We start from the raw sequence: 14118 nt of genomic DNA, 5'->3' as shown, positions 1-14118 counted from the left end.
ACCACTGGAGCTGGAAAGAGATCTTGGTTCAAAATTCTGGGCCGCTTACTCCATTCAATATCTTTATTTTCCCAGGCATTGGCTCAGTCCCCTAAACCACAGCTTCCTCTCCATCAGATGGAAAGTCAAATGCTTCCTTCAGTTGCCTGAATAATTTTCTTGACCATCTATGCCAAGCAAAGCTACTCTAGTAAAGCACAAGTGGAGTGAGCTACTCAGAATTTTGACTTGTTCTTTTCACAAGAATTTGTCATGGAGTCACGAAGACTCTCCCACAAAGGCTAAGGGAGCTGACAGACTTGCCTGCTGCTTTTTCAATGAGTTATTTCTGGGGCCAGCAATGTGGGAAAGTTTGAAAGTGATATGACTAATCTGTACTTACCGCTGCTTAGGTTACCTTGCCGAGTGCTAGAAACCACAGTGATCACTCAATGCAGCAGCGGCGGCAAATTTGTGTACAGTATTTGGTTAGTGACAGTGAGGGACTAGTCATACACAAACTTAGGGGGATGTTTCAAGATTTGCACCTCTTGTGACCAGAGCTCACCAATAGGAGCTCGCGGGTATGTGCATGTGTCATCAGAACACAAAGGCTACGTCTACACTGGCAGCTTCTTTCGGAAGAACAGCCGTTCTTCCGCAAAAACTTGCTGGCTGTCTACACTGCATGAGCGTTCTTCCAGAAGTAAATTTACAGTATAGCGTTGTAAAACAGGGCTTCTTCCGGAAGACTTATTACTCTCCCCATGAGGAATAAGCCCTCTTGTGCAAGAGCTCTTCCAGAAGAGGGCAGTGTAGACAGGCAACATGAATTTCTTGTGCAAGAAGCCCCTATGGTTAAAATGGCCATCAGAGCTTGCTTGCAGAAGACAGCATCTACACTGCCATGGATGCTCTTGCGCAAAAGCACATGGCAGTGTAGACGCTCTCTTGTGGAAGAGGTTTTGCACAAGAACTCTTCCGCAAAAGAGTTCTTGCGCAAGAAGCTGCCAGTGTAGACATAGCCAAAGAGATTTCAGGAAGATGGGCAGTGACAACAGGAGATGGGAAATGCCGAAGTTCTGTTCAGCAAGCTTTTGTAGTGATACAGATAACATCAGGAGTGATGTCTGCTAGTTAGAAGACAGAGCTAGGAACTGATTTCATTGGATTCAAGTTCCAACTCCGTTGTTGCTTTACTGTATGACAGCAGGCAAGATACTTAATCTTCCTGTTCCCCATCCGTAAAAAAAAAAAAAGGGCACATCTTAAAACTTTGAGATGAAATGAGCTCTAAAAAGGCAAAGTATTATACATTAAATACTATGCAGCTACCACAGGTAAATATATCCTTGCTGATAAAATCTTTTTTTCCTACCAATCTCTTTGGATATGTCTAGACTGCGGCACTATTTCGGGACATCAGAGGTATCTTGAAATAGCCATGTCTTTTGAACTAGGGATGTAAAATTTTTATTTCGATAGTCGAATACTCGATGCAATTTGCATCGACTATTTGATTAGTTGATAACTGCGCTTCCACCTTTGAAGTGTAGCAACAGCCCCAGGGCTTTTGCTACACTTCAAAGGCAAAAGCGCTGTGGGGAGTATGGAGCCAGTGGGGGACTCAAGCAGTCCCGCTGGCCTCATGCTCCCTGAAGCATTTCAAAGCAGCAGTGCCACATGTAGCCTGGGGTCAGAGGGGGAGTCCCCAGCTCACCCAGGCTCCACGTGGCACTGCCGCTTTGAAACGCCATGTGAAGCCCGGGGCCAGCTGGGGACCCTGGGCTGCACACAGCATTTCAAAGCGGCAGTGTCACATGGAGCCTGGGGTCTGGCCCAAGGCTCCACGCGGCACTGCCACTTTGAAGCATCCCCTCTTCTTCCCCACCTCCTTGCTGCCTCTTTCTGATGGAGGTAGCAAGCAGAGTGGAAGTGACTAGTTGACTAGGCTGTCGACTATCCTATAAGCATTTTCTTCTCAGATACTCAACTAGTCGTTCACATCCCTATTTTGAACCAGCTTATTTCGAAATAGATTTTGAAATAAGGGACTCGCTGTATGGATGTCCCTGTAATCCTCATTCCGTGAAGGTTAAGAGATGTTTCAGAATAGCAATTTATTTCAAAATTAGACCGAAATAAGACACACAATTTGCGTAGTTCAAATTATGTACCTTATTTCAACCTACGGGTGCAGTATAGATGCACCCTGGAATGTGGCATATTCCTGTGATGACATGGAGACAGGATGATCCTTGAGGATGGTGTGTGATACACTCCTGAGGCAGCAGCCACATCACCAGGGAAGCAATTATGTAGCAAAAATAGAAATTTTATCTTTTTGTTTCCCTACATTAAAAAAAATTAGGAAAAACGACACTCTTCCTAGAACGATGCTGAGTTGTCTGTGCTTATTAACGAATTGGAAGCCTGGCATTCTCTGTGGTGTCTAAAGGACGGGGTAGGGCTCTACAATCTTGGTTGTATTCACGAATCTGCCACTGACTTGCTCTGTGGTCATAACTGAATCACTGTGCCTACCTCTCTGTGGTATGGGGCATGGTCTTACCCTTATTTGTAAATTGCTGTGAGAGCTATGGGTGTGTCTAGACTACATGGCTCCATCGTCGGAGCCATGTAAACTAGTGTACCCGACATTAAAATAAAAATGGCCGCTGCGCTGTGCCGACAATCAGCTGATCCGGCACAGCGCGGCAGTCTAGAGGTGGATTGGTCGACAAGGGAAGCCTTTGTCGACTGCTCCCTTATGCTTTGTGAAACGTCTAAACTGCCGCGCTGTGCCGGATCAGCTGATTGTCGGCACAGCGCGGTGGCCATGTTTATTTTAATGAAGCGGGGATTATTTAAATCCCTGCTTCATTGACTACGTTGGGTAAACTATTTGATTATGGCTTTGTCGACGGAGCCATGTAGTCTAGACACACCCTATGTGTGTAAAGCATTATACAAGTGAATGTGTTCTTCTATTTGGCAAATAACCTGCTTTTGCCAAAGAAGAGCTATTATGTTTTACCATTTGGAGGATGAAGAAACAGTGTGTGACACTGAAGTTCCAGGAGCCAGACCTTCTATGACAGGCAGATTTAATTAAGGGTCAGAGCAGAAGTGTCCTGCAATCATTCCTTGCATTATTCCAGTTTCAAGTAAGTACTCAGCGAAGAGAAGGGAAAGTCACAAGGAAACTACATGTAGTTTAGAGAATAGTCTGAAAGTTTTCACATTACAAGGTTTCCAGCACTTTGAAGCTGAGGGCTCAGAGGACCTGTTGTGTGCCACGTTGCAGGTGCAAACCAGTCTTCCCTAGTGTAGGGATATCCTCGGGCGGTACAGAGTTGATTCACCCAACTCGATGCCACTGTCCCTTTCAGCCAGGGCCGGCTCTAGGATATTTGCCATCCCAAGCAAAAATATGTTTTGCACGCCCCGCCTCCCCCTCCCACCCCCGCCACACACACACACTTTGGCCCGTCGCTGCAGGACAAGCACTGAGGAGGAATGAGCCCCTTTAAAAAAAATAAAATAAAATAAAAAGCAAGCTGTACAAACATTCTAGAACATATAGTTACCAAGGCCACAATAGTAGGGCAGCAAGAGCGTGTGCTCCCCCTGCTGGCAGGCCCACGTCAGGCAGTAAGGCTGGCCGGAATGCCGCCCCTGGAGATGTGCCACCCCAAGCACATGCTTGGTGTGCTGGTGCCTAGAGCTGGCCCTGCTCCCAGCCCTTGGCACAGGGGTTAACAAGAAGGGGCATGGCTAGAGCGTGCTATGCTCCAGTGATCTCCAGCTGCTGCAACAGTCTCTTGGGGGCTGCTGAAAGCAGATGCAAAGTTAGAGCAGCCCTGAGGCTACTCTCATTTGTGCCAGGAATGCAAACAAATCCACAGCCGCCCTAGGGAGCCTCGGGTAGTATAAAATATGCCTTTTACAATAGGACAATAAGTGAAAGAGTATAGAAAAGCAAGTAAAAAACCTGCTATTCAGAGAAGATTTGAGTAATGAGTAGGAACTGAGACCCAGAGGTTAGGGTATTTCCTATGATGTCTCAAACACAAAATTTGGAGCGCAGATACTTTCTTGTTGTTTTACTTATTTTATATTATTGGTATATTTTTGTAGTGGCTTGCTTGGATGAAGCACTAACAGACTGCTCTGTAACTGCATAATCTGCCATTTAACTGCAATTTTCCCAAGCCTCAGGAACACTTGAGGTTTTTTTTTTTTTTAAAGGACAACACCCAGAAGGCAAAGCCAAATAGTTGCAGAATATTTAAAATTATCAAAAATGTACTGGAAAAAGACTTTGATTATAAATCCCCACCCTCCTATTGAGGAATCAGGATACGAAAGCGCATGGTCAGTTAGTTTAGTTAGTGCACTTCGTTTTTAGGTGATAGTGATACTGCAGGTTCTGAATTTTGCTAATATCCTCTGCGAATGTCCGTAACCTGCTGCTAGGGTAGGCCTAACTGTTATAAAGTGTCAACAAAATCCTCCAGCTAGTTTCTTCTAAAAGATAAAGGAAATCTGAGAAATAACTTTAACGTACATAGTTTTGTTTTATACATCTATGTACTTGTTCCCTCATCCCCATTTTGAACAAATCTCCTTGAACTGTTATCTCCTGTATCAAATGTGTAAATACTTGTTCAGGGAATGGTGCCCCATGCACAGTCCCTGATAGAAAGATCCATGTTTATCACAAAAGCTAAGCTCCTCTGCCGTCTTTGTCTGTTGTTTAATTCAAATTGTGGTTGGATGTGTTGGTTCTTCTGCTTTAATGTGTTAATTCTGGGGTTACCTGCATTTCTCTTTTTTCAATGTGTGATGAACAAAGCACAGACATGGAATACCATGTGAGGGGCCATAAGAAAGTTTATTATCTAGCTGAGTGATACATCCACAGCTCATGTCTGCAGACCAGCTGAGGGCTCTGACCCAGAGTGCTTGATCCAACTCCCAGTGAAGTTAATAAAAATGACTTTCATTGATCGTTCCCTAGTGAGCTATGGGCCACTAGAATTAAGTGTCTTCCTTTCAGTTATGACTTATCTATACAAGGGGATTTTCCAAAACATTTCCTCTAGCAGCTAATTTGGATGCAGCTCCACCAATGGCAGTAATGCTGGAATCCCAAGCAACGTTCCCTCTAATCTTTTCCATATACGTGCGGAATAATTTTTGTGTGCAAGACGTGCGAATGTGCACAATCAGCAGAAACAAAAATTAGCTGTGGGTGTCTGCTCATCAGCAGGATGGAATCTCTCCTGAGCAGCCGCAGAAGCACAGAGCTTACAGGGAACACTGATCCCAAGTATAGGTAAGGTCCTGGGGCTGTTGACCTTTTTAGCAGTGTGTCAGTTTTGGATGATGCAGTGGTGAAACTGGAGGTGGCTCCAGGAACCATGCTTAGCCAGGAATAAATGGTGCTGTTTGCACATGCATCTTGAATGCATTTGGCCAAAGGTGGGGTTGCCTAACACTTCATCCTGCAGTGAAGGGAAAGATACTGTGGTGGTGGTGGGGAGGAGTAGGAATCTTCCGGTTTTATGTCCATTCAGCAAGAATAAGAACTTGATAGTTAGCCTATCTTCTCTTGCAGTTGGCACATTTGTATGTAAGGGAGGAAGTCTCCTAATTGTCCCTTGACAGCAGTTCATCTTCCTTAATAATCAATGGCTTATCTGCATTTCTGCACTGCCCATCCAATTACATTAGTTAGGAAAGCGGCTTTTTTTGCTTCAAAGTGAAAGCTACTTCTCTCTGGCCCTCTTTTTTTTTTTTTTTTTTTTTCCTCCCCACACACAATTTCACACAGGTTAGTAGGTCTGAGTAATCTCAGGAGTGTGGCTACTTAAAAGTAAGAGCAGTATAAGATTATACATGACAGTGACAGGAAATCTGCACCAGACACCGTGTTATTTGGTTACCACGGTGAACAAAAAGAGAAAACACAGTTGCGCACTTAAGAAAGTAGGTGTTTGGAGACAACTCTGAGATGTCAAACTTTGTCAGGGAAAATGATGGCCCAGGATGCAAGAATATTCAGTTACCATGTTTTATTTGGGGAAAACAGTTCTTACATTATTGTATGTGTTCATCTTTGTGAGCGTAAAACCTGTGTGGGTAGCAGAGCAGTGCAAGCTGGCCGGTAGCGCTTAGCAATGGTCCCATTTTAAGGGCGAGACGATGGGTTAATCTCTATGGCTTACTCATTCCTTGGTCTCTACTGAGACTGTGAACAAGGACTCACAGTTTGGTGGGTTCTGATGTAGACATCTGTGCATAGACAGCTGGATTGAAACCAGCCTGGTTATTTTAGATAGGCATCTAAGCAGCACATCAGTCGATAACTAAAAAGTTTGTCACCTCTGACCTAAAATCGATTTAAATCGGTGACTTTTATCTAAAAGTTTAGAGCAGGGCTACTCAACACGCGGCCCGTATTTTTGCGGCCTGCAGTGCGGTTTGGGTTTACACAGGGCTCAACATGCAGATCCTTTCAACATGGCCTCCACTGGGAACACGGTCCACAGTGGTGAGGTATCTCCTAGGCGGGGTGAGCATTGAAAGACACAAGCTGACGGGCTGGCTGGAACAGACGGGTACAGGGTGTCGACATTTCTAGTTCCCAGGCAGGCGGTATCAGCAGCACCAGGGCATTGTGGGAAGTGCTGGCTGCTTAGCCTTGTGAACCAGAGAGTACTGGGACACAAAGGTTCAAACTCTAGGATGAAACTCTGTTGGACATGAAGGAGAGTGAAGAATCTGCTCCTTTGTGGACAAATGAAATGCGAAAATTTAGATTTTCAAAATCATTCGGCATTAGCCTAATTCTGTTCCCATTTAAGTCAATGGAAGTTTTACCACTGACTTCGTTGAAGGCAGAATTCATCTAAAAGAACTTTTTTTAAAAAAAATCCTATTCTTAAATATACCAAGGGCTGGCTTGTCAGTTAGGCAAGTGAAATTGTACATATACTTTGCTTGTGCCTAAGGTCTGTGCATAAAACACTTAGTGCATAGATCAGATATTTGTACAAGCACCTGAGTATAGTGATGGTTTTTAGTGTGTAGTGATAACTGATTTGTATGTGTCTGCTGGGTATTAACATAGGGTACGTCTACAGTGCACACTTATTTCTAAATAAGCTATTCCAGAATAGTTATTCCAAAATAGCTTACAGGCAGTCCCCGACTTACGCGGATCCGACTTATGTCGGATCCGCACTTACGAACGGGGCTTTTCTCGCCCCGGAGCTCACAGGCGGCGGATCGCCACCCGTGTCCTCCGGGGCGAGAAAAGCTTCTCCCGGTCTCCCTGGTCTGCTGGGGGAGTCCAGCAAAGCCGCTGGACCCCCCCAGCAGACCAGGGACACCCGAGCAAAGCCGCCCAGGCGGGGGGAGTCCCGCTGCCTGGGCGGCTTTGCTCGTTTGCCCCGGAGCAAAGCCACCCAGGCGGCGGGACTCCTCCCGCCTGGGCGGCTTTGCTCCTGTCCCCCTGGTCTGCTGGGGGGGGTCCAGCAAAGCCGCTGGACCCCGCCAGCAGACCAGGGACACCCGAGCAAAGCCGCCCAGGTGCAGGGAGTCCCGCTGCCTGGGCGGCTTTGCTCGTTTGCCCTGGAGCAAAGCCACCCAGGCGGCGGGACTCCCCCAGCCTGGGCGGCTTTGCTCCTGTCCCCCTGGTGTGCTGGGGGGGGTGTCCAGCAAAGCCACTGGACCCCCCCAGCAGATCAGGGACATCCGAGCAAAGCCGCCGCCTGGGCGGCTTTGCTCCCAGACAAAAGAGCAAAGCCGCCCAGGCGGCGGCTTTGCTCTGGTGTCCCTGGTCTGCTGGGGGGGGTGCAGCTAGTGTCCCTCTCCCCCAGCAGACCAGGCTTTTCTTGCCTACCCCTGGGGTAGAGCAGCTGGGGGCTGCCGGGTTCGTCCCGCAGCGCCGCTCCGGACCAACCTGGCAGCACCCGAGCTGCTCTGCCCCAGGTGTCGTGATTCAGCCGCTGCTGGTCAGTTTCAGCAGCGGCTGAATCAGGACGCCTGGGGCAGAGCAGCTGGGGTGCTGCTGGGTTGCTCCAGTAGCGCCGAGGAGCCGCGCTACTGGAGCAATCCAGCAGCACCCCAGCTACTCTGCCCCAGGCATCCCCAAGACAGCCGCTGCTGAAACTGACCAGCGGCTGACTACAGGAAGCCCCAGGCTTCCTGGAATCAGCCGCTGATCAGTTTCAGCAGCAGCTGACTTGGGGACGCCTGGGTTTCTTAAGTTGAATCTGTATGTAAGTCAGAACTGGCATCCGGATTCAGCCGCGGTTGAAACTGATCAGTTTCAGCAGCGGCTGACACCAGTTCCGACTTACATACAGATTCAACTTAAGAACAAACCTACAGTCCCTATCTTGTACGTAACCTGGGGACTGCCTGTATTTCGAAATTGCCTGTCTATACTTCAGGGAAGCTTCAAAATTAGTCTGAGGCAGATTTCCCTAATGTAGACGTGTTATCTCAATTAAGAGCCCTGGAAGGACAGGGGAGGAGTAACTTAGAATGGCCCTTCTGAAGGGGCTATTTGAAGTAGCAGCAGTGGAGTCTGTACACACACCTTATTTCGAAATAGCTATTTAGGAATAGGCATTGTTCCTTGCAGAATGAGGTTTATAGATTTTGGAATAAGGTGTCCGTTATTTCAAAATTATTTTGAAATAACAGAATGGCTGTGTTGACACTCGCATTATTTCAAAATAATGCTAATTATCTCAAAATAAGGGTGCAGTGTAAACACACTCATACTGAGTTAAAAATGTGGAGCTGTAAATATACACTTGCATATCCTTAACTTTGAAAATCTGGCACTTAATTAGGCTTCAGTTATACCCAATATCAGAAGTATCCCTGAAAAACTATTCCAGACCTCATCTCTTGTTCCAAAGTTATCAAAATTCAGTACTTCATGGTAGAACCTAAAGATCCCATGTTTGACTGATCACTTTCCAGGTTTGAAGTGTTGCTTTGCTTTCACTCTTATTTACTTGAACAAACATTTGGTAGCAAATACAAATGTGAAGTAACAGTTTCTCCTAGCACAGATTATTTTCCACTTAATACAGAGAAATAAATATATGTTGCATAGCATTTTACCCAAGAATTTAAAAATACTTTGTACAAGTTTAGCTTTGCGAGACTTCTGTAGACTATGTATTATTATTCCTCTTTTTTATAAATGGGGAAAAACCAAGACACAGATGCCTGATTATCCATTTTCTTCTACCTGTGCGAACTGAAGCTACGTCTATACTGTAGCCTTGCGGAAAAGCATACGCAAATGAATCGCGGCGTGGAATATGGCCATGCTTCATTTGCATAAATAATGAGCAGCAAGAGGCTTTTGTGCAAAAACGAGCCATGTAGACTTTTTGCGCAAAATCCCCCTCTTGTGCAAGAGCCATTCTTTCTCAAAAAATGAGGAAGAATGGCTCTCGCGCAAGAGGGGGGTTTGGTGCAAAAGCCTTTTCCGCAAAAACGGCTGCTCATTACTTATGCAAATGGAGCTCAGCAATATTCCACGCTGCACTTCATTTGCATATGCTTTTCCACAAGAAGGCTACAGCATAGACGTAGCCGGAGTGTGAAACTGCTATGAAATCAGAAAAGTCTAGTGTTTTATACTCAACTTGCACAGGTGTAAATGCTAAGCCATATGAAAGGCAGCGGCAAATCAAGCCTAGAGATAAGTGACTTGCCTGCAGCTATAAAACAAATCATGTGTAGGTTCTGCAATAGAACCCAGATGATCTGATATGGAAACCCCTGCTTTAATCACTGACCAACATTTGTACATAACCCACTCCTATTCCTCCTAATGTTGTACTGTTGTCTGTCCTAATGTTGTCTATGTATTTTCCCTGGGATAAATCCTGACTATTTTTCCCCAATCATGAAGAAGTCAGTCTGGGTTAAAAGGCAATTGTGGGCGAAACTGGGCAAGTATGAAACAGCAGACATGCTTTAGGCAAACAGCAATGTTGTATGTGTGTTTTTCTTACAGCACTGCAACTGTTTTAAACAAGTTCCCTTTTCTTTGCTCCAACATGCAGAAATATTCTACATTGTGCTTAAAACAGCAACCTGATTTCACAAAGATTTCAGGCCTTGATTGTTCTGAGGATGTAACAGAGAGAGACTGAAATTTTTCTTTTTTGAAATTAGTTTTGTTTGCTGCAGTCTTCAGATTTGTCCATGACTACCATGAAGTTACTCAGGTTTTGTGGTAGGGATGTAAAAAATGTGTACAAATATTAACCGGGTAACCGATCAAAATTCTGTTACATGGTTAAGTCAGGGCAGCTAGCCCGTGGGGCATGGTGTTGTGTGCCTAGTTAGGCTGTGGATCAGCCCGTGGCACGGGGGAGCTACTCCGGCTGGGCGGACATCAGTTAATTGGTTACCGATAAGCATCACCCAGTAAGGTTACCCATTTAAATCCCCATTTGGTGCTGCAAAAGCTATAGGTTTTGTTGAAATTTTCTCTGGATCAACACTTACATAGCACTCAAAGCCAATGTTTTCAAAGTGCCTGCTAAATATGGGTTTCTCTGTTTTTGAGAAACATCCTGGGACTGATTTTTCAGAGGTGCTGAGAACCTAAAACGACTAGAATCTGTGACTAGTATGTGTGTAAACTAGACCCAGAGAGTTCTGTAAGCGCCTAAATTCTCTAGTCTAGACTTAGTGTAAAACCTATTAGGACTCTTCAAGGACAGTCTTTCCTTTGGATATTCGAAAGTATAGCTCAGGAATCTGGAGAGACTGTTAGAACATATTCTCCTTTTGCTTTCCTATTGGTCTCCTTTCCTTTTTTGCTCCTTTCTTTCTTCACTAGCAGCTGAAGGGCTTGTGCTCTTTCCAGAATCACTACATTTGCCACCTGTCCCTACTTCAAAAAGACAACTGCTTATGGTTTAGCAGAATCTGAAGCCAGGGAGTGTCTTTGCTAACTACAAATTAGCACTGAAGGTCAGAGCTGTGCTGTTTATTCTTTACTTTCAGTCTCACACTTTTCTGTGCCATTATTTTCCTCATGTCATAAAGGGCAACCAAGAGGGGCCAGTTTATCACTTTCCTTAAAGCCATTTTGCCATGTGTTCTTTAAGTTTTCTCCCGAGGGACTGTGTTTATTTCTGCTGATATGAAAGCATTTGGTAGTTGAAGTGGATCGATGTAAAGTATAGCACTTTATGCTTTAACAGAGAGGACTAAACTTATTCCAAAGACAGGGGCAGAGTGAGGGCAGTGGCTTCACCAGAACTTACTGAGCATGCTCGGTCCAAACCAAACAGCAAGTCTGGTGGGGGCATGACCGCAAGCGTCCCCTCACTCCCCACGCATCATCTCTGACTCATTCTGTCCAACGTCTGAGTGTGCGAATAATAGACTTCAAGTCTGCTAAACTGAAGAGCCCCTGGAGAGAGAGTCTTTGTATTAGTGCACATCTTCCAAAAGATCACCGAGCATCCAAAATACACACACCGGGCCTGTCACTTACTTTAGTCTGGAATACTTATGTTCAAATTTGGATTTAGAAAAGAGAGAAGGTGGGAAGGAGCATGCAGGGACCCTTTTGCCTCAGCAGAGGGAACTGATAGGGCAAATAGAAGGTGCTACCACAGCCATACATTTGCTAACATGTTCCATTTCATTCCTGAGATAAAGAAGGTATTTGAGATGCAGAAGAGGCATCACCACTGCACAATACAAAAACTTCAAGGTGGTTGTGCCTGTTCAGGGGAATAATATATATATGATCAGAAACTGTGTTTTTATTTGACAGTGATAGTCCAAAATACAACAGCTCACAGCAGTGTTGCTGTTTTTGTGGATCTTTCCTGTAAGGAACTGCAGGGTTTGTTTATTTAGGTAAAGGCATTGTTCTGCTCAGTCTTGGAGAGGATTTATTATCATTCTCAGCATCTCATTTTGAAAGCCAGGCCTATGGAGGGCACTTGGAGCCTTAGGCAGGCAGGAATAGCTGCTTCCATATATATTTACCCTGTGCAGTCTCTGAGCTGGGCCTTTGCTGGTGCTAGGAATAGCATTTCTAATTGTGTTGGCTTAGACTCTTAATTCCAGATATTCAGTACATCTGGATCATGAAGCACAAAGGCGTAAATTTCTGAAGCCTTTCCCATCCCCTTGTCTTTTACAGTCTAACAAGGTTCCTGTAGTGCAGCCGTCCCACGGAGTCCATCCACTCACACCCCTCATTCCATACAGCAACGAACATTTCAGCCATGGCTCCCACTCACCACACCTGCCAGCCGACATCAGCCAGAAACAAGGTAACACTTATCCTACATAAGCTTATTGGGGGGAGGGGCCCTCGTGATGGTTCAGAAGAGAGCTGAGGCCAGAAGCTGTTGAAATTAGAGTTGCTACCTAGCCAGTGTTTCTCCAGCAGAGCAAGATTCTATGTCCAGTTTAAAAAAATGACCAGCAATGCAAACATGTAGTGCCATGAGCCGTGGGTAGGTGTGGGCATGGACTAGCAGGGAAATTTGCTTGGGATTTAACTTATTGGGGATGCTCCGCAATCATGATCAAGAGAGACTTGAACGTCAAAAAGTGTTTGCCTGAATCATCCATTTTGCTTAATTCCCCATGTAATATAATGCTTTTTATAGCCTCAGAACAGACCAGGGTTTGGGGATGATTCACAAAAGTCAATCAGAAAATGGAAAGTAACCTTTCCTTTGACAAATACCAGAACAGTTGTCAGGTTGTCATTTTGAGAAAATAAATGCTTGAAACAGGAAATATTTTGACTAACTAGGATCTGCGTCTGGTGTGTAGCTGGATTTCTTTGCAGTCTGCGGCCATGTGTATGTAGTCAACCTGTGTGACAACCACTTGTGTTTCTCTTATTTGTTAATATAATACACAACGGTCAGTCATCTCCGGAAGGGCACAGACAAAAGCTCAGTAAGGAGAGGTTAGATGTGGTACTGTGGAAAGTGAATATGTATGTATGAATTGATCATAAATCATTTTTGGTTGGCTGATGGAAAGAAGCTGCTTTGGTGCATCAGACTCAAAAATCCTCCAAGTTCATCCAAAGCTTTGCTGAAGTTCACAAACTATGGGCAGACCATAAGCATAGTTTCAGATAAATCTAGATAAAATTTACATATTTGGGTCAACCTAAATTCTTGCCGGGATCTTGAGTTCATTTGAACCTGGAAGTTAGTAGAAAACTCCAGGTGCAAATACAAGATGCTGTTTCATGCAAAGCCCCACATATCAAAGCCACATAGTTTACCTACCATTCTAAGCTTTCTGTGATGCTATCCTGCAAACATCCCCATTGAAAGGTAAAGAAATGAAGTGGTCTACCCACACAGTATTGTTCCTCACCTTTTGCAGGGAGGGGGATGTTCTGTAATTTCATGCAACAGCCACCAGTCTGCATAGTCTCCATTTCTAAAGCTTCTGAGCGTGTTGCAAAATGATAGCCTTGCTGAGTTGAGAGAGCTGCCTAACGATGTGCCATCAAGGAAGGGGAGTGGGTACAGAGGTGATGCTGATTTGTCAGCAGTTTGAACCGGAAGGGCCACATTCTGGTCTCACCAGTATAAAGCCACAGACTGCTGAGGATGGAACAGATACCAGAATAAGTCTGATGTTTCTTCCAGACAGCAAATCACTTGCCAACCACTAGCATATTATAAAGTCAACAGAAAAATAGGAAGTTAATACATTAAAACCTATTAGAAACTTGGCTATTGGCAAAGTTCCAAATCTCACCAAAGTGGTGAAGGAAGGTTGGGGTTTTTTTTCTTCTTTTTTTAAATAATCTTGCTTGGCCCCTCAGGGAATATAAAACAATCCACTTTACTTCAGGCTACCCTTGAAAATGACTTGCAGAACAGAGCTCCATGACTGCTCAAGGGCTTTTGAAAAAGTGGCTGTGTGTAAACGTACTTCAGAGAGTTCCTATTAGTATGTAAAGCTTTAAACACTATAGCACCAGCCTACCCCAGGGACTGGCAGCTGCCCTATGTCCTTTCATGAAAATTAAGATTGGCACTGGAGCTGCTAATGATCCCACAGCATAAATCTCTATTGAGGGCCCAT

General features: G+C 44.9%; 1 protein-coding gene across 11 annotated transcripts in view; it reads left to right on the top strand.

Annotated features, from left to right (window-relative positions):
• The window catches only part of TCF7 (transcription factor 7), a 138337-nt gene that overhangs the window by 84687 nt on the left and 39532 nt on the right, over positions 1–14118 (top strand). For all 11 annotated transcript variants that reach the window (XM_075900375.2, XM_075900374.2, XM_075900379.2 and 8 more), the window contains one exon: positions 12194–12326. In XM_075900375.2, coding sequence (XP_075756490.1) covers positions 12194–12326 — 133 coding nt within the window. The remainder of the gene's footprint in view (positions 1–12193; positions 12327–14118) is intronic.

The sequence above is a fragment of the Pelodiscus sinensis genome, chromosome 16 (genome assembly GCF_052426305.1).
Source record: "Pelodiscus sinensis isolate ZL-2025 chromosome 16, ASM5242630v1, whole genome shotgun sequence".
Classification (NCBI taxonomy): Eukaryota; Metazoa; Chordata; order Testudines; family Trionychidae; genus Pelodiscus; species Pelodiscus sinensis.
Note: the sequence above shows the minus strand (reverse complement) of the source record. Positions and strands in the feature narration are given on the sequence as shown.